At 58.0% G+C, this 24323-nt stretch overlaps 2 protein-coding genes and 1 long non-coding RNA gene across 30 annotated transcripts; 1 reads left to right on the plus strand and 2 right to left on the minus strand.

Annotated features, from left to right (window-relative positions):
* The first annotated feature begins 17 nt into the window (after nt 1–17).
* Nucleotides 18–3700, plus strand: LOC141409111 (uncharacterized). Of its 2 annotated transcripts, none has more exons than XR_012427733.1 (2): nt 18–985; nt 1754–3700. It is a non-coding gene; the product is annotated as an uncharacterized lncRNA (long non-coding RNA). The 2 variants fall into 2 exon arrangements; XR_012427732.1 differs by lacking the exon at nt 18–985 and adding an exon at nt 1217–1446.
* On the minus strand, nt 32–12149 carry DMPK (DM1 protein kinase). 26 transcript variants are annotated; one of them, XM_065534633.1, is made up of 16 exons: nt 11852–12149; nt 9989–10047; nt 9430–9521; nt 9091–9174; nt 8916–9011; nt 8139–8287; nt 7761–7854; nt 7303–7509; nt 6957–7220; nt 4876–4961; nt 2893–3004; nt 2024–2181; nt 1832–1929; nt 1614–1660; nt 1235–1320; nt 32–907 (listed from the first exon to the last, which is right to left on the minus strand). In XM_065534633.1, exons 1-16 carry the CDS (start codon nt 12028–12030, stop codon nt 748–750), a joined length of 1971 nt encoding a protein of 656 aa, XP_065390705.1. In that variant the 5' UTR covers nt 12031–12149; the 3' UTR covers nt 32–747. The 26 variants fall into 26 exon arrangements, with proteins under 26 accessions (XP_065390705.1, XP_065390706.1, XP_065390698.1 ...); XM_065534634.1 differs by having other exon boundaries at nt 1235–1324; XM_065534626.1 differs by lacking the exon at nt 9989–10047 and having other exon boundaries at nt 6972–7220.
* A 1279-nt stretch (nt 12150–13428) lies between these two features.
* On the minus strand, nt 13429–22153 carry DMWD (DM1 locus, WD repeat containing). 2 transcript variants are annotated; one of them, XM_045381177.3, is made up of 5 exons: nt 21646–22153; nt 20237–20419; nt 15274–16548; nt 14341–14415; nt 13429–13990 (listed from the first exon to the last, which is right to left on the minus strand). In XM_045381177.3, exons 1-5 carry the CDS (start codon nt 22084–22086, stop codon nt 13943–13945), a joined length of 2022 nt encoding a protein of 673 aa, XP_045237112.2. In that variant the 5' UTR covers nt 22087–22153; the 3' UTR covers nt 13429–13942. The 2 variants fall into 2 exon arrangements, with proteins under 2 accessions (XP_045237112.2, XP_045237113.2); XM_045381178.3 differs by lacking the exon at nt 14341–14415.
* Nucleotides 22154–24323: the final 2170 nt, after the last annotated feature.

Here is a 24323-nt window from a genome sequence, read left to right on the forward strand (position 1 = left end):
TACGCAAACCGCGGACTGCGGAGTCCAGAACTTTGGGCAGATGGAGGGCCTTTTATTCGCGAGGGTCGGGGGTGGGGTCCTAGGTGGGGACAATAAATACCGAGGAATATCGGGGTCTCAGTGCATCCAAAACGTGGATTGGGGTGTTCGGGGTCCTGCAGCCTGTCAGCGAGTCGGAGGACGAGGTCAATAAATATCCAAACCGCCGAAGCAGTCAGAGCCGGCTCAGGCTCCGAGAGCAGCGCACGTGAGGGGGGCGCGGGATCCCCGAATAAGCGGGTTTGGCAAAAGCAAATTTCCCGAGTAAGCGGGCAGAGGTCGCGCCAGACGCTCCCCAGAGAGCAGGGCGTCATGCACAAGGGAGGATTTGCAGTTTGCGAACCGACGGTAGGTGGGGATGCGTGGAAAGTGGAACACGGACGACCCGGCTTGCTGCCTTCGCAGGCCTGCCGTTTGCCCATCCACGTCAGGGCCTCAGCCTGGCCGAAAGAAGTGGTCTGCGATCCCCCACCAGCAGCAGCAGCAGCAGCAGCATTCCCGGCTACAAGGCCCCCTCGAGCCCCGTTTGCCGGCCGCGAACCCGGCCCCTCCCTCCCCGGCCGCTAGGGGGCGGGCCTGGATCACAGGACTGGAGCTGGGCGGAGACCCAAGCTCGGAGCGGTGTGAACTGGCAGGCGGTGGGCGCGGCTTCTTTGCCGTGCCCCGGGCGCTCAGTCTTTCAACGGGGCCCCGGAGTCGAAGACAGTTCTAGGGTTCAGGGAGCGCGAGCGGCTCCCGGGCGGCGCCAGACTGCGGTGAGTTGGCCGGCGTGGACCACCAACCCAGCGCAGCCCAGGGCGGCGGCACGAGACAGAGCAACGGCGAACAGGAGCAGGGAAAGCGCCTCCGATAGGCCAGGCCTAGGGACCTGCGGGGAGAGGGCGAGGTTAACACCCGGCATGAGCCTCTGATTGGCTCCTGGGACTCGCCCCGCCTACGCCCATAGGTGGGCCCACACGCCTCCCTGCTCCCCACCCCCGCCCCAACAGCCGGCAGCTGTTAGTCCACTCGCACGCCTCTAATCCCGTCTGAACTCGTCATTGGCTGCTTCTTAGCGGCCTGTGTTGATTGGCTCCCCGCGGATCCGCCCTCCCGCCGTGGGCCCAGCCCTGCAAATGCGCAGCTAAGCGGGTGGCACAGGGCGGGTGGAGCGAGGGGCGCGGCGGCGGAGGGGGGCGTGGGCAGCCGGACGTACCCTGGCAGGGAGCAGCAGGTGGCGGCGGTGCATGGGGCCTGGCCCCACCAGCGGGCACTGGCCCAGAGCCACGGCCGGGGGGCCATCTAGCTGGAGAGAGAAGGGACAGGTGACCCGATCGGAGCCCAGCCCAGCCCTCAGCAGTGGGGCGAGAGAGAGCGAGGGGAATCGAGGCCGGGGAGGTTATCTAGGGAGATCCCGGAGGGAATCTGGTGAGCCTTGAACGGAGGGAGATCTGGGGCTGAACGAAGGGCATCTGTCCTCCAAAGTCGCAAAGACGTAGGGTGAGCCCTGTATTTGGACGGGGAGACCAGGAGCCAGGGAGGGGATCTGTAGAGTGGGCAGCAGGTCTGAGGCAGGGGAAAGAGAGGGGTCTTACATGGGAAGGTGGATCCGTGGCCCGGGGACTGGGGACCCCCGTGACAGCTGGAAGGAGAAGAAAGAGGCATAGGGCGCGTGGAGGGGCGAAGGAGGGCGGTGGCGCGGCGTGCCCCAGCATGGGTCCCTTCCCTCCTCCAGGTGTCTATACGTGCCCCGCAGAGCAGACGGCCCACCTCCTCCCGGCCCTTCGGGGAAGGGGACACATGAGGGACTCGCCTGTGGCTCCCTCTGCCTGCAGCAACTCCATCCGCTCCTGCAACTGCCGTACGTGCGCCTCTAGGTCCCGGTTCCGAGCCTCTGCCTCGCGTAGTTGACTGTGGGGAGGTAAGGACAGTGAGTCAGTCCGAGTCGGACGAGAGGGGCTGCCAAGGGTTGCCATGGGCCCTGCGCCCCGGCCCCAACGCCGACCTGGCAAAGTTCTGGTTGGCCATGCGGATGGCCTCCATCTCCCGGCTCAGGCTCTGCCGGGTGAGCACCTCCTCCTCCAGGGCCTCCTGGAGCTCCCGCAGCGTCACCTCGGCCTCAGCCTCTGCCGCAGGGATAGCCGCTGGAACTGCCACTTCAGCCTGTGTATGGGGACCGGGCTTAAGGCTGCCTGTGGCTCCTGGAGGACTCAGAACTTGGGCACTGGTTCCAGGCTAGGGATCCTTGCTTGTCTCCTACTTCTCCGTCCCCTCAAAATTTCTGGAATCCCCACAGCTCCTGCAATGATCCAAGCCCCCTCCCTTCCCTACCTCCCTCAGCCCCTTCTCTGAGTCTGGTCCTCGAAATCCACACAGGGACCAGAGAGCTGGTCCTCAAACACGAACACAACCTATGTCCCTCTGCTGCTCAAAATCCCTCCAGCTCCCTAATGCCCTCACGACAAAAGGCCTTGCTGGGTTTTGTTGCCTGCTGGCCTCTCCAGCATTCTCAGGAACGGTTCAGCCAAACAGGAACAAATCAGGGTATCAGGATTCCCACCTGCTCAAGGCCTTTGCCCTTGAGGCTCTCGCCTGACCACCTGGCACCTTTCTTTCCATGGCTGGCTTCTCCTTCAGGAGCGTTCAGCTCAAAGTTCAACTCCTCAGATCCCCACCAACGCACACAGCCTTACTTAATGCCCCACTGTAACTACAGAGACCGTGTCACGTCTGAAGTAACCTGGTCTGTCCGTGGTTTCTGTCTGCTTCTGTTCAGGAAGTCCCCAGAGGGCTCTACAGCACACGCCACCCGGGAAGCCCTCACCTTTTCTCTCCTGCTTGCCCCTGACGGACCCCCTCCCCTCCACAACTTACTGTTTCATCCCTTGGGGACACTGAGGACTCCAGGCTAGGCACTTGCACGTGTGGCTCAAGCAGCTGCTCGGCCTCCAGTTCCATGGGTGTGGGGCCCGGGACCTCACTGTCCCTGAGGAGAGGGGGTGGGCAGGGAGACGGAATGCGGATTCTCTGGTGGAGAACCAGAGCTCCTGGCCTACAGGTAAGGGGCAGCTGCTTCCAAGACCTCCTGATTTGAGGAAGGGGAGCGACAGCGCGAAGAGAACAGTCTCAGGTGGGCCAGTGGCCCCTCCTCTGCTTAGGAAAAGCCCTGCCCCTCCCCTGGCCTTGGGCCCCTGGGAGCTGCTCTTTGTAAACCTTCTGCAGGGACTCGGGGTCCAGACCCCCATGTTCCAGGGTCAGCTCGTCTCCTCCCTTGACATGTGATCTCTGCAGACCCCTCTTCTTAGGGCCACAGGACAGGGAGGCCGACCTGATGAAGGAGACTGCTTGGCTCTGGCCACCTCCACAGATGTGGTCCTAAGACTGGACATGAGACCCCACGATGGCGACTTGAGATCAGCACACCCCACTCAGCTGTGGGAAGGGGACAGCTCCTCCCTAGGGTACAAAGTGGCTGTCCCCACCAACCTAGCAGTCCCTCCTGTGGGAACATGGCTCAGGACCCAGCTATCCTGGGCATGCATCTGGGCTCCAATAGAGGATGGGTTCAATCCTGACCCACTGTTCAGGCCCCACAGCAGTTCAGAATTGAGTTAGAGTTCATTAACGGTAAGGTACAGTATTTGTAATGTTGTCCAGTAATAAAAGCTGATTAGAAAACCAACTGTTCTCTTAGACAAAGTAGCATGAAGAAAGGGAAAAAAAAAAACACAACAAAACACCTGTTCTTCAGTATTTAAACGTGTCTGTGCACGTGTGAGCCAGGGACCACTGCCGTCTGGTGAGCTCACGAGATACCGACTTCCTTTCCCTTATCTGTATTTTCTAATTTACTTGTGATAAGCAATGCATTATTTGTGTAATTAATACTTTTTTTTGAGACCAGGTCTCACTCTGTTGCCCAGGTTGGAATCTATCATGGCTCACTGAAGCCTCAAACTCTAGGCTCAAGTGATCGTCCTACTTCAGCTCCTGAATAGCTGGGACTGCAGGCACAGACCACCATGCCTGGCTAAATTTTTTCAATTTTTTTGTAGAGACAGGGTCTCATTATATTGCCCAGGCTGGTCTTGAACTCCTGGGCTCAAGCAATCCGTCCACCTCAGCCTCCCAAAGTACTGGGATTCCAAGCGTGAGCCACCATGCCCAGCCTGTAATACTTTTTTTTTTTTTTTTTTTTTTTTTTTTTTTGAGATGAAGTTTCACTTTTGTTACCCAGGCTGGAGTGCAATGGCACGATCTCAGCTCACCACAATCTCTGCCTCCCGCCCTTAGCCTCCTGAGTAGCTGGGATTACAGGCGTGCACCACCACGCCCAGCTAATTTTGTTTTTTAGTAGAGACAGGGTTTCTCCATGTTGGTCAGGCTGGTCTTGAACTCCCGACCTCAGGTGATCCACCCGCCTCGGCCTCCCAAAGTGCTGGGATTACAGGTGTGAGTCACCGCACCTGGCCTAAATTAATATTTTTAAATGGCCTTATTATTATGTGGGTGATTCAAAGAGTTTGCATTCTTTTACAATTAGATTATAAAAGTCTCAACTTCATATTTTCCAAGATTCTGAAGTCCTGTGACTCTGTGTACCACAGAGTAAAGCTGATGGTTACGAGATTCTGGAAAGCCCAGTCTGTAACTGAGGTTTTAAAGTTCAATCTAACATTTCGAAGTACATGTATCTGACATTTTAAGGTCCTCCAACTCTGGCCTCTTAGGAGTCTTTGGTCCCAAAACAATAAGGTTCCAAGACTGATCCTGCAACTCTATTGGCTGCCAAGGAGCAGGACCCAGGAAGCTCCAGCAGCCTCGGGGCCTCTGGAGGTCATCCAGGGCAGTGCTTACCTGAGGGCCATGCAGGAGTAGGAGTAGCCCACAAAAGGCAGGTGGACCCCCAGTGGCGCACCTTCCCGAATGTCCGACAGCGTCTCCTGCACAAGACACACAGATGTGACCGGCAATCGTCAGGGTGGGCCCCTCACTGCTTTTTGATTTTGGCTTACATGTTCCCCACAAACCAGCCCCAACTCAGGGCTTATCTAAAGTGGCCCCTCCAGCTTTTTTTCTTTTTTCTTTTTTTCTTTTTTTTTTTTTTGACAAGGAGTCTTGCTCTGTTGCACAGGCTGGAGTGCAGTGGCGTGATCTCAGCTCACTGCAACCTCTGCCTCCTGGGTTCAGGCGATTCTCCTGCTTCAGCTTCCCAAGTAGCTGGGATTACAGGTGCCCTCCATCACACCTGGCTAATTTTTTATATTTTTAGGAGAGACGGGGTTTCACCATGTTGGCCAGGCTGGTCTCGAACTCCTGACCTCAAGTGATCCGCCCGCCTCGGCTGGTCTAGTCCCAAACTCTGGGCTCAAGCAGTCCTCCAACCTCAGCCTCCCAAAGTGCTGGGATTACAAATATAAGCCACTGTGCCCGGCCCACTTCTTTTTTTTTTTTAGATGGAATCTTGCTGTCTCCCAGTCTAGAGTATAGTGGCACGATCCCAGCCCACTGCAGACTCCGCCTCCCAGGTTCAAGCAATTTTCCTGCCTCAGCCTCCTGAGTAGCTGGGACAACAGGCACACACCACCAAGCCTGGCTAAATGTTGTATTTTTAGTAGACACAGGGTTTCACCATGTTGGCCAGGCTGGTCTTGAACTCCTGACCTCCAGTGACCTGTCTGCCTCAGCCTTCCAAAGTTCTGGGATTATAGGCGTGAACCATCTTGCCCAGCCTATTTTTTTTTTCTCTTTTTTTTGAGACAGAGTCTCACTCTGTCACTCAGACTGCAGTGCAGTGGCATGATCTTGGCTCACAGCAAACTCTGCCTCCCGGGTTCAAGCAATTCTCCTGCCTCAACTTCCCCAGTAGCTGGGATTACAGGCAACCACAACCACGCCCAGCGACTTTTCTTGTATTTTTAGTAGAGATGGGGTTTCACCATGTTGGCCAGGCTGGCCTCAAACTCTTGATCTCGTGATCCGCCCACCTCGGACTCCCAAAGTGCTGGAATTACAGGCATGTGCCACAGCGCCCGGCCGCAGCCCAGCCTATTTTTAAATTTCAATTTAATTTTATCTTATTTTTGAGACAGAGTCTCTCCTCTGTTGCTCAGGCGGGAATACAGTGGCACAATCACAGCTCACTGCAGCCTTGACCTCCTGGGCTCAAGCGAGCCTCCCAGGTCGGCCTCCCTAGGAGCTGAGTATACAGGCATGCGCCACCACACCCAGCCAATTTTTTAAACATTTTTGTAGAGATAGGGTCTCACCACATTGCCCAGGCTGGTCTTGAACTCCTGGGCTCAAACAATCCACTCGCTTCGGCCTCCCAAAGTACTGGGGTTACAGGCGTGAGCCACGGCGCCTGGCCCCACTATTTTTTCTTGTATCCTGTTGCTTCCCTTCAAGGGCACCTGCCACACTCTCCATAATTCTCTAATTCTCTAGACTGCAAGTGGATGAGGGCAGGGACCAGAGATGATCTGGTCAGTGCTGGATCCCCAGTATTGTCCAGCAAAAGGGCACCCAGAGCCAAGCAAGCATTCCACGACAGCTCGTTACACGGTGAAGAGAGCCAGCCTGAGGGAGGAGGAGTCCTCTCCTGCTTCTCATCTCTCGAAGTCTCAGCTCAGATAGCTCCCCACTCCAGGAAGCCCTCCAGGACCTTCCTTGCTGAGTCAGGAGCCCCCCACCCCCTGCACTCCATTGTCTCAGCCCTGATCATTCTGGGGCTTCACTGTCTGAAGACTGGTCTGTGTTTCCCCACTGGACTATAAGTCTAGGTCACTGCTGGGTCCTCAGCACTAGATGGGCTCACAGCAGGTGCTCTGGGGAATGAGTGGTTCAGGACCCCAGGAGGTAGGCACTGTCCTTACTCCAACTTTCTGGAGGGAGCATGAGGAGGTTCCCGCAGCTGAGCAGGGGCCGCAGGTACCTACCCCGCCCCCGCTCACCATGGCAGTGAGCCCGTCCTCCACCAAGTCGAAGTTGCATGTGTCGGTGGCACCTTCGAAATCCGGTGTAAAGGGGGGCATGCTGTCTCGGAGACCATCCCAGTCGAGGCCAAAGAAGAAGGGATGTGTCCGGAAGTCACCTGCTCCACCCCGGCCCAGCCGTGTCTCCGGGGGACACAGCAGACGCTGGATGAGGTCTTGAGCCTCCTCAGGGACCCCTTCATCTGCCAGCGGCAGAGAGAGGTGCTCCTGCTCAGAGGGAGAGGGAGAGGAGGCGATAGTTGGGGAGCGCCTACCTGGAGAGGCCAGGGCTCCCTGGGGCCATGCTCACCTTGTAGTGGACGATCTTGCCGTAGGTCTCCGCCGTGGAATCCGCGTAGAAGGGCGTCTGCCCGTAGAACATTTCATAGGCGAACACACCCAGCGCCCACCAGTCACACTCTGGCCCGTAGCTGCCTGTCCCAGGCCCACCGCCCACAGCCTGCAGGATCTCGGGGGACAGGTAGTCTGGGGTGCCCACAGCCACCAGTGACCGCACCTGGACCAAAAGGAGCAGAGCGAGGCTTGGGCCCACCCCTCTGGGCCCACCAGCTCTGGGCCCTCCTTCCAACCACTCCCCAAATGCTTAGCCTCTCCCTCTGCCTGGTCTAATGCTCTGCCACACAGATGCACACTTAGGCCTGGGTCACCTCCTCCTGCCCCCTCCAAATCCAGTCCTGCCCCCACACTCTGCACCTCCCATCCCTCATTAGCAGCCCGAGTTGCTCTGTGGCCAGGGCACTGGCTCACCGTTCCATCTGCCTGCAGCTTGAGACAGGAGCCGAAGTCGGCCAGGCGGATGTGGCCACAGCGGTCCAGCAGGATGTTGTCGGGTTTGATGTCCCTGCACCGAGGAAAGGAGAAGGGTGGGATAAGTGAACCTCCCTTCTGTGGTCCCACCAAGCTCTGCCCCTTTGGGCAGTGCCACCTCGGGCCCCACTTCCTTGGGTTCTGCCCCTGTAGGGATTCTACAGTTCTGGACCCTACTCCCAGGCACGCCCCAGTGGGCCCCAACCAAGGAGGTCCCTCTCTAGGCCCTGGCCTCTCTGGGCTCTGACCTTCCAAGAACCCTGCCAGGGAACAAGCTTGCTATCCCCTCGCCCTAGCCCTCAGCCATGCCACACACACCTGTGCACGTAGCCGAGCCGGTGCACCGAATCTATGGCCATGACAATCTCCGCCAGGTAGAAGCGCGCCATCTCGGCCGGAATCCGCTCCCCAAACTTGCTCAGCAGTGTCAGCAGGTCCCCACCCACGTAATACTCCATGACCAGGTACTGAGAAGGGGTTCGTCATGGGTGGCTGGTAGTCCCGAGGCCCTGATCCATCACGGATGGCCGGGACAACCACTGCCAGAGACACCCCATCCCTGGGCAGAGACCTGCAGCCCCAGCCCAGAGATAACCACAGAGATCTGCCGGGCCAAATCAGAGACACCTGCGGCCCCCGCCCCCCGCCCCTCGAAAAAAAACACAAACAAAAAACCTTTCCTGGAATGTCACTGGGCAGATTCACTCCCCCTGAGATGTTCTGGGAAAGAGAACTCATAGACCACTGAACACCCAGAGAATAGGTCCCAGACACTCCCTCCCTAGGCAGTGGCCCCGTTAGAATTTCTGAAGACCTATCCCATTCCAGGTAAGAGACCCCCCCAACAGAGACTTCTTTATAGGAGTCCCCCAAAACACCCCAGAAAGGGGCAGTGAGGGACCCCATCCCCGTCCAAGATAAGGAAGGCCCCTCATCCACCTGACACACCCTCTTACTGCACACAGACTCTCCCACAGGCGTGGGGGACTTGTGGTGGGCAGCACCCCCAATCCTAGAGCTTCCTCTCCCCACCTCCTCATCCAGTGACAGCATGGGCTCTGTACCTCTTCCCAGTCACCCCAGCCCGGAGCTCACCAGGTAGTTCTCATCCTGGAAGGCGAAATGCAGCTGCGTGATCCACCGCCGGTCCCCATTCACCAACACGTCCCTCTCCTCACGGAAGCACGACACCTGCAGGGCACCCGGAGGAGCTGCAGCCGGAGAGAGGGCGCGGATCCTCAAAGCCCCCCACGCCCGCCGAGCCCCTCACCTCGCCCCTCTTCAGCATGTCCCACTTGTTCATGATCTTCATGGCGTACACCTGGCCCGTCTGCTTCATCTTCACCACCGCTACCTGAGGCCAAGAGAGGCAGACAAGGTGGAGACGCCGGGAAAACAGAAGGGCTCCCCGAGACCCAACTCCACCCGCTTCTGCACTCAGTCGTGGCCCCGCCCCACCTGCCGCACCACGCCCATTGGTCCCAAGCCCCGCCTCCAGCCCAGCCCTAGGTTCTAAGGCTTGGTCATTCATCAATTTCTAAGGCCCCACCCCAACCCTTATGCCCCACCCACCACAAGTCAAGTCGGGCTGCCGACCAGTTGAGCTTACCTCACTGAACGCCCCGCGTCCGATCACCTTCAGAATCTCGAAGTCGTCCCTGTGCAGTCGGACCTCCTTAAGCCTCACCACGATGGGCTCCGCTGGGGGCGTGGTGGGGGAAAAGAACCGAGGGTCACCAGAAAAGGCACTGGAGACAAGGGGAAAAACCCCACCTTCTGTCTCCCCTTCTCTCTGCCTCTCAGCTTCACCCTAGGACTGTCTGCTTCCCAAGAGCTTCCCCACATAAACACTGTGTAAGGTTCAGGGGACCCAAAACTGCCCTCCCATAGAGGCGAGATGCCTGGGAAGCCCTTTGCGGGACAGGGCATTGGACCAGAGGGCTCCAAGGGTGTGCAGGACGGTGAGGGTGGGGTAACAAAGTCTGCAGAAGGGCAGACCCTAAAGAACAAGGGGAGAAGGAAATAAGACCCAGTTCTTCCACCTTCCTGGGCTTCCAGTCCTCCACCCCGACTCCAGGTGACAGTTCAGGCGCAGCCAGGACCCCACCCCCTCGTTCTCATGTAGAATGTCCTGGGTAATGGCCCAGACGTGGGGTTGTATCCAGTACCTCTAGATTCAGATACAGGTGGTTCTTGAACCACACTTTGGGAAACCCTGGATCTGGGGCTGGGGGAAGGAACAGGACAGGGAGACAAAGCCGGCATGGTCACACATCCTAGACTCAAGTGCTCTGGTCCAGCCCATCTCTCAGTCCTCCAGGAGGAGGGCTTTAGTCCTACCCCTTATTTACAGATGACAATCAGGGCTCTCAGAAGTCAAGGTCCTATGACTAGGAATGTTAAACAGGGCAGCTTGGGTGGGGGACCGGCTGGGGTGGAGGCTTGGGGCTCAGGGACCATGGGGACAGGGAGGCCTGGACTCCCAGGGGTGGAAGAAGTGGAGGCAGGATGGAGAGAGGGATGGGTATGGGAGGGGAGGGAAGGAGAAGAGACAGTGGGTTCTAGAGGAGAGAGGGGTTTCGGGGGGTTCCGGGAGAGTGGGCCAGCAGGGACGAACCAGCCAGGGCTGAGGACGGGGGAGGGAGGAGAGAGCCAAGACATTGAGCCCTTTTAAGGCAGCAGGAACCCAGGCCCCCTCCCCCGCCCCAGGCCTGGCAGGGGAGGGGCCGCAAGATGCAGCTCGGGCCACAAAAGGAGTGCTCCTCCCTGGAGCGCCAGACCCCTACCCCGCCCGGTCTCAGTTTACCCTGCCAGCCCAACTTCATCCTCTGTTAAAGGGGGGCCAGGAGAGTCATTAGGGGCTGCGGGAGGTTGGGAGAAGGTTTTTCCAGAGGCTGAGTGGCCTGGCCCTTCTTGGCCTCCGCCTTCCCATCTGTGAAATGGGAGGAGGAGGGAGAGGAACCAGACCTGGGTCACAAAGAGATGGACACAAGAGGAAGCAGGGGAAGGTGGAGAAACAGGAAACAAGTGTCACACAGTTTGTCACACACAGACCAAAGACCAAGTGCCAGTCGCTGAGGGCCAGGCACGTGAGGGCCAGAGGGGCAGGGTGCTGGGAGTGAAAGAAACCAGTGACCAGTGAGCCTGAGTCCTGGGCTTGGGGAGGAGATGGGCGGACAAGGCAGCTGGCAGAAGTGGAAGCATCCTCCTTCCAGCCCTGGCCCCAGGCCCTGGAAAGTCCTTGCAAGAAGGGGCTTTGTGGGGCAGCTGGAAGGTTGGAGGCCGTGGGCCAGGAGAACTAAAGGACGCAGGGAGCTGGGGTGGCGAGAATGGTGGCTGACCCACACGGCTCATAGGGACCGAGACTTTGGGGCTGGGGGTGGGGGTGGGTGCAGAACCTACAAAAGGAGGCACACCCAGAAGAACCCAAAGTTGTCCCTCCTGGATCACAGAGGAGGGGGCGCTGGTGGCGCCTGTCTGCAAAGCTGGTTCTCCCCCAGGGCCCGCGTGAGTCACCGCCCTCCCAGTGCCTGGGCACCTGTTGGGGCAGCTGGAGAGGCTGGCGCCGAACACCTGCCTGTCGGCTGCGCCCCTGGCAGCTGCCCCATGCTGGCCCTCCTGGCTTGCCCTGGGCTGCAGAAAACCAAGGGAGTGGGCCATAGAGCCCACTTGTGGGGAGAGGATCCTAGGAGAGGGAGCTCCCAGCATGACACTGGCCCTGTCCCTGAGGCAGGGTGCAGAGAGGCCATGGGAGGCTGTTGGCAGTGTAGCCTGCTGTGACTCCTAAGCCATGGCTCTGAGTCATAGCCACCCTGGCCTCTGCTGACCTTACTCTGCCCCTCCAGGGTGGTGGCATAGGACAGAGAAATGTTGTCCCAGGACTCAGGTCCACGCTCTGAGCCCCAGGATGGGAGGATCTTCCCATGCCCATCCTGCCATCCTGCCCCCGCAACAGCCAGGCCTCTGTGCCCAGACCTGTCTCCTGCCCCACCCCCACCCCATCTGCAGGAGCCCTGAGGGCAGGCACTCACCCCACTGCAAGAAGTCGGCCACGTACTTGTCCTGGGCCAGTTCGGAGGCACCCAGCTCCTGGTGGACGCCCAGGAGAAGGTCGAGCAGGGGCTCCAGCCCCAGGAAGCCGGGGTCCAACACCAGCTGCTGGAGCTGCCTCAGCCGCACCTCGGCTGACATGTTGGACAGGCAGCACCATGGCCCCTCCCCGGGCCGGGGGCTCGGGGTCCTCCTGTCACGGGGCCTGGCAGCCCCTGTCCAGACCCTGGAGCCCTGGCTGCATGTCTGCCTGTCCCTGACTGTCCCCTGGGCCTCTCTGGCCACTTCTCTCTGCTGCTGAGGCCTCCTCCCCTTCTCCCCACCCCTTGGTCCAGCCCCCCTCCCGCCTCCCAGCCTTAACCCCTCACAAGCCACCCCCCAAGCTCCCTCCTTCCGGGGCCCTTCAGAACCCTTCAGTGCTAGAGGGGATGGATGGAGAATCTCAGCTCTCACACTGTCACCCCAATAAAAAGGTAGAGCACAGAGGAAGCCACAGGTGTGATGGATTCCAAGAGGAACCTGCCCATTACTAAAATGGGGCCAGTCGAGGCTGAGTGACCCAGTAGCAACCACCCCCTTGCTCCTGACAAGCTCCAGAGCTAGGCGCTGGGCGCTGGGCGCTGGGCGCTGGGGGCTGGGGGCTGGGCGCTGGGCGCTGGGCGCTGGGCGCTGGGCGCTGGGGGCTGGGCGCTGGGGGCTGAGGGCTGGGTAGGAGAAAGGGGCTGAGGCCTGGGAAGGGGTGGGAGGCCAGGGCAGCTTCTTGGGTGACTCAGAGATGGATTCCGACTCGGACAGTTAAATTTAGCCCTCAGGCTCTCTGCTTTACACTTTTTTTTTTTCCAGGAGGTGGGGAAGGGGTGGTGAGGAGAGGACCAGGAGGGGGCACCCTCAGAGCCTGAACAGGGGTGACCTGCTGCCCAAAGCCTGGGGGAGGCAAGTGGTGGAGCCAAGCCCTCCCCAGGCAAAGGAGACCCCAAAATAGCTCCTTGGCCCCTGGCCGGGAAGCCACATTCCTGCCCAGGCTGGGATTAGAAACAGAAACATTTCGGGGGGTGGAGGGTGGCGCGGGAAGACACTCCCTGCGGCTCCGAGAGCCAGGAGGGATCTGAGCTCTTCTTTCCAGTATGGACCGTTCTCCAGAGTGGAAGTCGGGGCCTCCAGCTGGCCTGGGGTGCCTGGGCCTTGAGAGGGCCAGGCCTGAGAAACGAGGCAAGGACCAAGGAGTCCCAGCTGGGCAGGGCTTGGGAAATGAGGTTCTGGGCAGTTTTGAGAATTTTAAAAACACCCAATGAGGACTTTGATGAGGGGCCCTGGCAGCGGGCAGGATGCTCTTCTCCCCGAGAGGGCCCTGCTCCAGTCACTGGTGTGGGTCACCAGCCGTGTGACTCGCAGATCCGTTCCCTCCCTGGGCTCCGGCTTTTCCTGCTATGAAAAGGGGTGGGAGGCGCTGGGCCAGGAGCAGGCCTGCACTCCTCCTCTGGGGAAAGCGGACTGCCTGGAACCGCAGAGCACACACACAGGTCCTCTACACCACCTCCTCCGAAGGGGACAGAGCCGCTGAGAAAACAGGGAACTTTAGTATAAATAAGAGGTCCTGGGGGACAGGGAGGAACCTGAGGGGCTTCCATAATTTAACACTCTTCAAAAGCACAGACAATAGCAAGGGCAGCTGGGGTGGGGGCCAGGTGAGGGCTGGACCACCCCCAGCCCTGCCCACTCAACTAAGGGGCACACTGCAGACCTGGGGCTCTTGTGGTGGGGGCGGGGAGTCTCTCCCCAGGAGTGACCAGTCACATGCTGGGGACAGGGATGAGGGTAACACTGATGTTTCAGAGGAAGAGGTCATTGTACTTGGCAGTGGGTGGGGGACAAGGCTGAGGCCACAAGGGCCATTACATTCCCCCAGTGTCTGGGCCAGTCTGGGGGGGCCCCCAAATTTTGTGCAGGTTGGGGGACCGGCGCAGTCCATCTGTCATAGTTAGTCTTGTTAATACGTTGATCCATGAGGTCAGCAGGGAGGGTTATGGCTAGGAGGCTGGGGGCATGGGGTAGGGGCCCCGATATCCATGGCTTCACACCACTGTGCCGCTCGGGGAGTTGCCTGGTTGGGAGGAGATGCCCTGGGGAAGATGAGAGGGAGAAATGGGAGGGGTTAGAGACCACCTGGACTTCAGCCAGTGTCAAGGGGAGGGAGCCAGCCCAGAGTCCCCAAAGCTGCTGCCACCCTGGCCTTGCCCTTGGGTCCACCCCAGAGCCCCCAGAGGCCGCTGCTCTAGGTTGGGAATTTGCATCTTAGCTAGCTTCCTGTCCTGGCAGTCGGCACTTTCACTCAATAATCAAAGTCCTCGGCAGATCCTGAGTGAGATGATGGGGTAAGGGTAGGGGTGTGAGGGGAGGGGGAAACTGGGGCTCCCTTCTAACTTGGGAGGGACCCTGAGGTGCTGGGGAAAGAACTCAGGGACAGTCCTACCTCTACCACTGACTTGCTGGGTGACCTGGGCCAACTTCCTTCCCCTGTCTGGGCCTCGGTCTCCTCGTCTGTGAACTAGGGAGACAGAGGGGTCTCTTTTAGGACTCAACCAGACTCCCCAAATCCCACCACTCTTGCCTCTGAGGCACTCAGACTGTACTCTCAAGTTCTAGGGACTCAGGACTCTACAATACCAAAACCGAGGATCTGAGGAACCAAGCCACAGCCTCCAGGACCCTGGGCAGCTGAGTCCAAGCCCTAAGGAGCGGAGACACCCAAGACAAGCTCCGGACTGACAAGATGCCAGGCCTGCTTTTGCCTACTGTGACCTTTCCAACACCATAGCCCACCCAGGAGGCAAACGCATCCCCCCTCTGCCCATTCTACAGGCTCTAAGACTTAGGTGATAAGTTGGAGGTTAGAGAGAGCAGTGACTTGTCCGGGATCACACAGGGAATGGGACTGGAACCCAGGCCTGGGATTCCCAGACTGTGCCTTCAGCAGGAGGCTCAGATCCTGAGTCCAGAACCAGCCTGGCAGCCATGCCCACAGGCTTGAGCTCGCCCCTAGAGTTTTGGCCTGAAGTACTCAAAAAAGTTTCACCATTTAAAAAACAGATGTTCAATAGAAATAGATTTTGGTTCGAGTGACAGGCAGCAAGACTTGGCCATGCGGGGCCCATCTGCTGCCCTTCAGACGGCCAGCCTTGGACGCCCCGTCTCCCAGCTGGCTCTCACACCCACCCCTCTCTCTGCTGCCTGCCACCTGGGAATCTGAGAGGTCTTGTTCTGAGACACTAAGATTTCCATGGCTTCCCCTCACCCCACGAAGCCAGAGGCTGTGACAGCAACAAAGCCCTCTCTCTGCCAATGACTGCTTCTTCCCACCAAGGGTCCTGCCAGGTCCCCGGCAGGCTGGCATGGAGCCACTCACCGCCTTGCCCGGCCGGGCCCAGGTGCAGATGAGGCCCTCCTGGCAGGCAGTGATGATGCAGTCCTCCAGAAACAGGAGGACTGTGAGCCGCTCCTGCGCGATCTTCTTGCACACGAGGGGCTCCAGCAGGGGCACCTCATGGATGCGTGGGCACAGTGCGGTGCCCAGCACCTTGGCGGGGTCCAGGCGGCTGCGGGGAATAGGGCCGCTGGGCTTCTCCCCACTGCCGCCGCCACCGCTGCCACCCCGGCTGATGTTGCCCAGGCTGTGGTAGCGCTTGTGCTCCTTCTCGGCCCCCCGGTCCCGCCGCTCCTGCAATGTGAGCGTGGCGAAGCGGCCGATGCTGAATGGTGTGCCAGGCTCTGCTGCCACGCCCGGGCCGCCTGCCTTGCCCCCGCCCGCCGGGTGCGGGAGGCTGTTGGAGCGGGACAGCGAGCGAGGCAGTGGGCCCGGGCCAGGCTCGCCACCCCTGGAGCTGCTGGCGGCCGGTGGCGTGGTGCCAGGAGTGCCAGGGAGGGTGCGCGTGCGGGCCAGGGGCGGGTGCGGGTAGAGCACATCTTCAGTGAGGTCCCACAGACAGAACTGCGTGTCCTGGCCCGCCGAGCCAAAGCGGTAAGTGATGGAGCCAGCCTTGGGCAGTGGAGAGAGCGGGGCACCCCCGGCCGAGCCTGTGCCCGCAGCCTCGGGCTCCTCCTCCTCCTCCTCGCCACTCCGCTCCCCGTCAGCACCGGCTGCTGTCGCCGCCTCCTCTGCCCGTGTGGTGTAGGGGTCGAAGGCCACAGCGTTGACCCAGGACTTGTGGCCGTGGCCTCGAGCCACCACGCGGCCCTCAGTGAAGGACCACACGGTGACCAGGTCATCTTCACCACCCGTCACCACGTAACGGCCGTCGGGGCTCCAGCACACACACAGCAGGCCCCCAAAGTAGCTCTTCATGAGCCCGCGCAGGAGCATGGAGTCGAAATGGAAGACGCGCAGGCAGCCATCCTGGCTCACACAGGCCAGGTGCCGGCCATCAGGCGAGAAGGCGAACTCGTTGAGGGGCCCCTCGCCCACCGCCCACTTGGCCAGTGGGTTGCGGGGCGCCTTGCTCTTGGCCGCATAGACAGAGAAGCCCTCGCCCTGCTTCAGCAGGCTGTACTGGGGTGGGGCCGAGGCGCACGGGTGGCTGACGTTGTATAGGTACAGGTGGCCACTGGCGTGTGATGCCAGGAACAGGCTCTCCGACTCAGGCAGCCACTTCAGATACGTCACCTTGGTCTTGTCGATCAGCCGCTGCCAGGGGAGACAGGGTGGGGTTGGGAGAAGGCAGTAAAACTCAGGCAGACCTTCTCCCCAACCTGAAGTCCCCAAGGCCATTGGACACGGCCCCGCCCACACAGCAGATGCCACACCAGGCCCAGGTCCTCCTCGACGAGAAGCTCCCAAACTGGGGAAGACAGATGGATACTGGGTCATGAAGACATGGGGGAACAGGGGCTGCTCCAAGGAGCCTCAATGTGTCATCTTTGGTGAGGGGACAGTCCTGCTTGCCATAGAATTGTCCTGTATCTCAGGGTCCTCAACCTCTGGGCCATGGAACAGTAGTGGTCTGTGGCCTGTTAGGAACCGGGCCATGCAGCAGAAGGTGAGCGGTGAGCAAGCAGGCATTACAGCCTGAGCCCGGCCTCCTACTGGAGCAGCGCACCATTTGATCCTCATAGGAGCGCAAACCCCACCATGAACTGCGCATGCGAGGGAGCTAGGTGTGCGCTCCTTACTAGAATCTAACACCTGATGATCAGAGGTGGAACGGTTTCATCCCAAAACCATCCCCCCAGCAGTTCGTGGAAAGACTGTCTTCCCTAAGCCGGTCCCTGGTGCCAAAAAGGTTGGGGACCTCTGCTCTATCTACCTAACCCTCCCCCAATCTTTACTATGTCAGGCTTTAAGCAGGAAATTTCTTCACAGAAAGCCAGCTCCCCAAAGGAAGGGATCTTTGTTTGGTTCGCTGTTCTTTAAAGCAGTGCACACAGGAGGCGGCCTGAAGGTAATTCCTGGACAAATGAGTGACAACCCGCCATCCTGCTAGGTGCTTAAGACAAAAAACCTCAGCACCTGCCCTTTTCCTCACATCCAATCCTTCCACAAATCCTGTGGGCTCAACCTTCAAAATACACCCCGAATCGGCCGGCACGGTGGCTCACGCCTGTACTTCCAGCACTTTGGGAGGGCAAGGCGGGCGGATCACAAAGTCAGGAGTTCCAGACCAGCCTAGCCAATATGGTGAAACCCTATCTCTACTAAAAATACAAAAATTAGCCAGGCATGGTGGTGGGCGCCTGTAGTTCCAGCTACTCAGGAGGCTGAGGCAGGAGAATTGCTTGAACCCGGGAGGCGCAGGTTGCAGTGAGCGGAGACCATGCCACTGTACTCCAGCCTAGGCAACAGAGCGAGACTCCATCTCAAAAGAAAAAGAAAAACTACACCCAGAATCTGACCTCCTCTCACCATCCCATCCAGCCACCCCAAGCCTGCAATGTTGTGTGACTGGCCTCAGGCTCCACTGCCTGGGCCTGTCTGTCCTCTGCAGCAGCCACAGCAATGCTCTGTTAAGTATCAGTCAGCACCTGGCACTGTCCTGCTCTGAACGCTTAGCAGCCTCTCTCAAGCAGGGTTCCAGAGCCCAGGGCCCTAATGCCCTCAGGCAGTCAGCATATGCAACTAAGGAGCTGCTCTCCCAGGATGAGAGGCCTCCCATCCTTGGGAGAACTGAGCAAATAATCACTCCAGTCACTTCTGCCTTCCAGGGCTCAGCTGAGCCCCGATGAGAAAGGCTCCTCCACAGGTTTCCAACTAAGAGTAAGGCAAAGTCTCTCCACCGCCTTCCAGACTCCCCATGAGCCGGCCCCTCTGTTATTTCCTGGAACTCATCTACCATCCTCTCTCCCTCAGTAACTGCTCTGGCCACACGACTTCTGTGCTATCCTGCATTTGTCCTAGCTGGTCCCACTACTCAGAATGTCCTTCTTGGCTGGGTGTGGTGGCCCAGCCCTATAATCCCAGCACTTTGGGAGGCCAAGGCAGGAGAATCGCTTGAGCCCAGGAGTTCGAGACTAGTCTGGGCAACACAAAGAGATCCCATCTCTATGAAAAATACAAGCCAATTGTGGTGGTGCTTGCCTGTAGTCCCCGCTACTCAGGAGGCTGACATGGGAGGATTGCTTGAGCCTGGGAGGCAGAGGTTGCAGTGAACCAAGATCGTATCACTGCACTTCAGCATGGACGACAGAGTGAGACCCTATCTTGAAAGGAAAAAAAAAAAAAAAAAAGATGCCCTTCCCCAGGCAACTCTTCTCACCTGCCTCCTTCAGGTCTTTATTTCAATATCACCTCTTAGTGAGGGCTTTCCTGACCACCCTATTAGACTCTTCAAGCTTCCCTCAGCTCCTTCCCCACTGTTTCTTCTAAACAGGCCTTAATCACCTGCTGACACATGAAGACTTAACTTGATTAACTGTCCATCTCCCCAGCTAGACTGAAAGCTCCAAAAGGGCAGGGCCTCCTGTCCAGGGCCCTGAGATGTGATATCCCTACTGCTGGGAACGGTGCCTGGCACAGAACGGATGCTCAAAAACTATTTGTGAATGGATGAGCTAATGAATTTTTAATCCACTCACTATTCCGTTCACTCCCTTCAGCCATTCACTCATTCTGAGAATATTTATGGAACACCTCCTCTGGACCAGAGAGAATGAGACAGAAGCCAAGAGCAGTCCCTGCCCGCGGATAAGGTCGTTTACTGGTATCTCCTCGTAGGCCAAGTTGGCCCAGGACTGAGCAATCTCCATGTATGATTCTACAACAGCGGTTCTGCAAGGTAGGAACTGGAATCCCATTTTGCAGAGAAGGAGAAGTGAGGCTCAGAGAATGGTCACCTTCCCAAAGTCACACGGTGAGTAAGTGGTGCAGCAGGGTTTTGAATCCAAAGCCTCCAAAGCCCAGAACTCAAAGAGCAAGGGTATCAACTAAGTCCCAACTTATTTACTAGCCTCAATTCTCTAATCTGCAAAATGGGCAGCACACTTCTGCATCCACTGGTTGATGAAAACTCAAGGAGTGGCCAGGCGCGGTGGCTCACGCCTGTAATCCCAGCACTTTCGGAGGGCGAGGCAGGTGGATCACGAGGTCAGGTGTTTGAGACCAGTCTGGCTAACATGATGAAACCCAGTCTCTACCAAAAATACAAAAATTAGCTAGGTATGATGGTGGGCACCTATAATTCCAGCTACTCAGGAGGCTGAGGCAGGGGAATTGCTTGAACTGGGGAGGCAGAGGTTGCAGTGAGCAGAGATTGTACCAATGTGCTCCAGCCTGGGTGACAGAGCAAGATTCTGCCTCAAAAAGGAAAAAAAATTAAAAACAATAACAATTACAATTACAATTAAAAAAAAAAAAACCGGGTATGGTGGCTCACGCCTGTAACAACAGCACTTTGGGAGGCCGAGGCAGGCGGATCACGAGGTCAGGAGACTGAGACCATCCTGGCTAACACGGTGAAACCCCGTCTCTATTAAAAATACAAAAAATTAGCTGGCCGTGGTGGTGGGCGCCTGTAGTCCCAGCTACTTGGGAGGCTGAGGCAGGAGAATGGCATGAACCCAGGAGGCGGAGCTTGCAGTGAGCGGAGATCACGCCACTGCACTCCAGCCTGGGCGACAGAGTGAGACTCCGTCTCAAAAAAATAAATAAAATAAATAAATAAATAAATAAAACTCAAGGAGTAAAGTATTCAGCACAGGGGTAACACAGCATAGGGCCTGGGTACAGTGCAGCTGTCATTAGCTGCTGTCACCCCATTCTCATCTCTCCCTGGTCCTGCCCCTCTCAGGCCTACACTGGTCCCCAGGCAGCTGAAACCTAATGGCATATAGTGGGTAGGTGAGAAGGCAGAGCAGTTGGGGGTTCTGGGGGCTGCAATCACCTCCTCATTGAACAGCTTGCTGGTGTCCTTTTTGATGAGATCGAGGTACTGCACCTGACCCGCTGAGAAGCCCACCAGCAGGGAGATGGTCTCGGTGGCAGCAGTGAACTGGTTGAAATCGTGGCAGGTGGGCTGGGTGCCCTTGTAGATCCGCTTGTCAATTGGCTTGTTGAGGTCAATGGACTTGAGGGGTGGGAGAAAAGGAGTTAATGGTGTATGCCACTGAGGGGAAGGAAAAGGATGTTGAGGTTGGGGGAAACCACTAAGAGGAAGCAGGGTTAGAACCCAGAGGGAAGTGGGGAGGTGAGTAGGTGGATTGGGAAAGAGGGGGCAACCACAGACGGGAAGGGGACCTAAATCACAGATGGAGTAGCAAAAAAGATAGTAAGGATCCCCCTTGACCACAGTGCCTCCCCCAAGTTGGGTCACCCCTAATTCAGAAACACCCTTGTCCACAACTTCAGGGTTCTGGGGCCACACAGTTCCTGAGCTCCGATTCCTTTTAGCCCCACCACTCCACCCTATAACCTCAGCAACTCCCTTAGGACCTAGTACCACACTATTCCAAGACCCCCAAACCTCAAGGTCACCCAAATTCCCAGGACTCTAAAGCCTAACATCCTAGTATTCGCTTCACTTTGGAATCCCTAAACCGCCACAGTTCAGGGACCCATCAAAACTCATAGTCTCCCACATTTTAGGCCCATTTACCACCTCAGGGCTCTGAGGATCCTCATCATTTCTGGGGCCACCATAAGTTTCCCAAGGTTCTCACCACACGGCTTTAGAGATGCCCTGAATCACACTTGCAGATTCGCCTGCCAGAGCCTCTCATCCCCTTGAGAGCTCCCATCAGATTCCAGACGCTTATCTCCTCCAGGACCCTCATGACCTCCAGACCCCAATTTTCTCTAGGATCCCATTCAGCTTCTGGATCCCCTATTACCTTCAAGGCCTCCATCACTTCTAGACTTCTCCACATTCCTGGGCTCAATCTCAAGCCCCTCTCCAACACCTCCAGGATGCAATACTGGGTTCTCCATCACCTCTGAGCTTGCATCACCTCATGATTCCCCATTACCTGCAGAATACCTGCCACCCCAGAACCCGGGGGATCCCACCTCATCTCAGATACCCCATCATGTCCAATACTCGCCATCCCAGAACCCCTACGCATAACGGGGGTAAAGGGGATTTCCCCCATCACCTCAAAGATGCCTGCCCAGCACCCCGCGGGCCTCCCATCGCATTTCAGAATCTTGTACTCCCTCCAATGCTGTTGCCCCAGGACGTCCATCACATTTAGGATGCCTATCTCAGGGCCCTATATCAATTCAGGCACCCTCCTATCAGTTCTCTGGAACGTCCATCCTTTCAGCACCCAGGGCCCCACGATGCAGGCCGCTCACCCGTTGGCTCCCACGGCGGCAGCAGCCTGGGTAGAAATAGAGCTCACGGCCCAAGTTGAAACAGACGCGGTCTCCCCCCGAGCCCAGCCCCGCGGGCGTGGCGGGCGGCTCCCCGGCCCCGGCGCTGTCGGGCTCCCCGAGGCGCACGAGGCTGAGGCGCACGGCGGGCAGCGCGGGCCCAGGCCCGGGGCCTGCGGGCGGCGGGGACGACGCAGGGCCTGCAGCGCCAGGACCGGAGGCAGAGGCAGGGCCGGGCGGGGGCTGCGGCGGCTGGGGCGGCACCGGGGTCTGGGCGGAAGCCGGACCCGACCTGCGAGCGGCGCCGTCGCCCGGGAGCAGCTTGTAGAAACCCTCGCGCGTGCGGAACTGGGACTTAATCTCCGCGCAGTCCCCCATGGCGGCGCCGGGGCCCGAGCCGCCCTCCGCGCCGCCCGCCGCCATCTTGGGCGCCCCCCGGGCCCCGCCGCTGCCGGACTGCCGCCCGCAGCCGGGCCCCCTGCCGGAAGCCGCGGGCCCGCACCGGAAAAGGTGGAGTCGTCGCCCCGGCAACGCCTCTTCGATTGGCACCCAGGTCCGGAGGCGGGACGAACCCCCACGGTCGCTCGGGTAACGGTGCTGGGACTGTGGGCGGGGCGAGAAGGTGGGCGCGGTCTTTGTGCCTGTGACCGACTTGTGGTTGACTGCGGGGGCGGAGCCCGCAATGGAAAGAGGCGTGGCCAGTTAGAAAGCTCAAGTCCTTAGCAACCGCGCCCTGGGAACCGTTTGCCTAGCAACGGAGGGACCCCCACCAAAGAAGCCCTCATCCATAGTCCAGCCTTCCCATGAAGTCACAGCCGACCCCAAGTGACCCTGGTCTCTCCTTAGACGCCCAACATACACTCCCCTGACCGCCAATGTTTCCCACTGACATATTCAAATCCCTGAATGACCACAGCATCTGCTACCATTCTTCCCCACCCTTGGTGACCCGCCAAATCCCTGTGTCCCCACACAACTCAAAGGACTTCCTCTGACCCACTATTGATTAATGCTAACCCCAAACATCCTTCATATTTTCCACCAACCTCCAATGTATATTTCCATGACTTTCTTATTTTCTTTCTTTTTTTTTTTTTTTGGAGACGGAGTCTCGCTCTGTCGCCCAGGCTGGAGTGCAGTGGCCGGATCTCAGCTCACTGCAAGCTCTGCCTCCCCGGTCTACGCCATTCTCCTGCCTCAGCTTCCCGAGTAGCTGGGACTACAGGCGCCCGCCACCTCGCCCGGCTAGTTTTTTTTTTTGTATTTTTTAGTAGAGACGGGGTTTCACTGTGTTAGCCAGGATGGTCTCGATCTCCTGACCTCGTGATCCGCCCGTCTCGGCCTCCCAAAGTGCTGGGATTACAGGCTTGAGCCACCGCGCCCGGCCCGACTTTCTTATTTTCAACAACCTCACTTGTCCTCCAAAACCCACCTCTGATTCTCAAATTCTATTGATCCCCACGGTGCCCCAGTGTCCCAGTGATCCACTCGTAACCCAAAGTCTCCCACTGATCCCAACAGCTCCTACTCATAGCCAGTGCTCCCCATGTCTGCTGAAGTCACCCAGCCCCATCATAGATCTTCCTAGTCTCACGTAGTCAATGGCCTCTACGATTTCTCCTTAGAGTGTCCCAAGGGCATCTCACACTTAAAAAAAAAAAAAAAAAAAAAAAAAAAAAAAAAAATCCTACAATGGCTCACGTCTGGAATCCCAGAATCCCAGCACTTTAGGTGGCTGAGGTGGGAGGATCACTTGAGCCCAGGAGATCAAGACTGCAGTGAGCTATGATCACATCACCACACTACAGCCTGGGGGACAGAGCCAGACTCAGTCTCTCTAAAAAAAAAAGAAAGAAAGAAAGAAAAAAGAGGCCGGGCGCGGTGGCTCAAGCGTGTAATCCCAGCACTTTGGGAGGCCGAGACGGGCGGATCACGAGGTCAGGAGATCCAGACCATCCTGGCTAACACGGTGAAACCCCGTCTCTACTAAAAAAAAAAATACAAAAAACTAGCAGGGCGAGGTGGCGGGCGCCTGTAGTCCCAGCTACTCGGGAGGCTGAGGCAGGAGAATGGCGTAAACCCGGGAGGCGGAGCTTGCAGTGAGCTGAGATCCGGCCACTACACTCCAGCCTGGGCGACAGAGCCAGACTCCGTCTCAAAAAAAAAAAAAAAAAAAAAGAATCCTACCATGAACTTGACGTCTTACACCAAATCCTTCTCCTCTCTTGCATCACCATCTTAGGGTTAGATCTGCTGTCCACTCAGTCAACCAGGCCACAGACCTGGGTGTCTTCCTAGATGTGTACCATTTATCTTCACTCTCCCCTGCTTACAGCCTCCAAGTCTTTTGCATTCAACCACCTGCAATTCCTCTTTCTCAGTTCCTTGTTCTCCGCAGCCCTGATCCTAGGTCCTCCTCTACCCGAGCCCTTCCCTCACCCCCACATCAACCGTGTCTCTTGGTCTCCCAGATTTCTGTCTCACCCCCACTTCCACCTTTCACTTGGCATGTAGAGAGGTTTTTGGGTTTTTTTGTTTGTTTGTTTTGTTTTTCCGTCTTTTTTGTGTGTGTGTGTGAGACACAGTCTTGCTCTGTCACCCAGGCTGGAGTGCAGTGGCTTGATCTCGGCTCACTGCAAGCTCCGCCTCCCGGGTTCCCG

This window comes from Macaca fascicularis, chromosome 19, assembly GCF_037993035.2.
Source record: "Macaca fascicularis isolate 582-1 chromosome 19, T2T-MFA8v1.1".
NCBI lineage: Eukaryota > Metazoa > Chordata > Mammalia > Primates > Cercopithecidae > Macaca > Macaca fascicularis.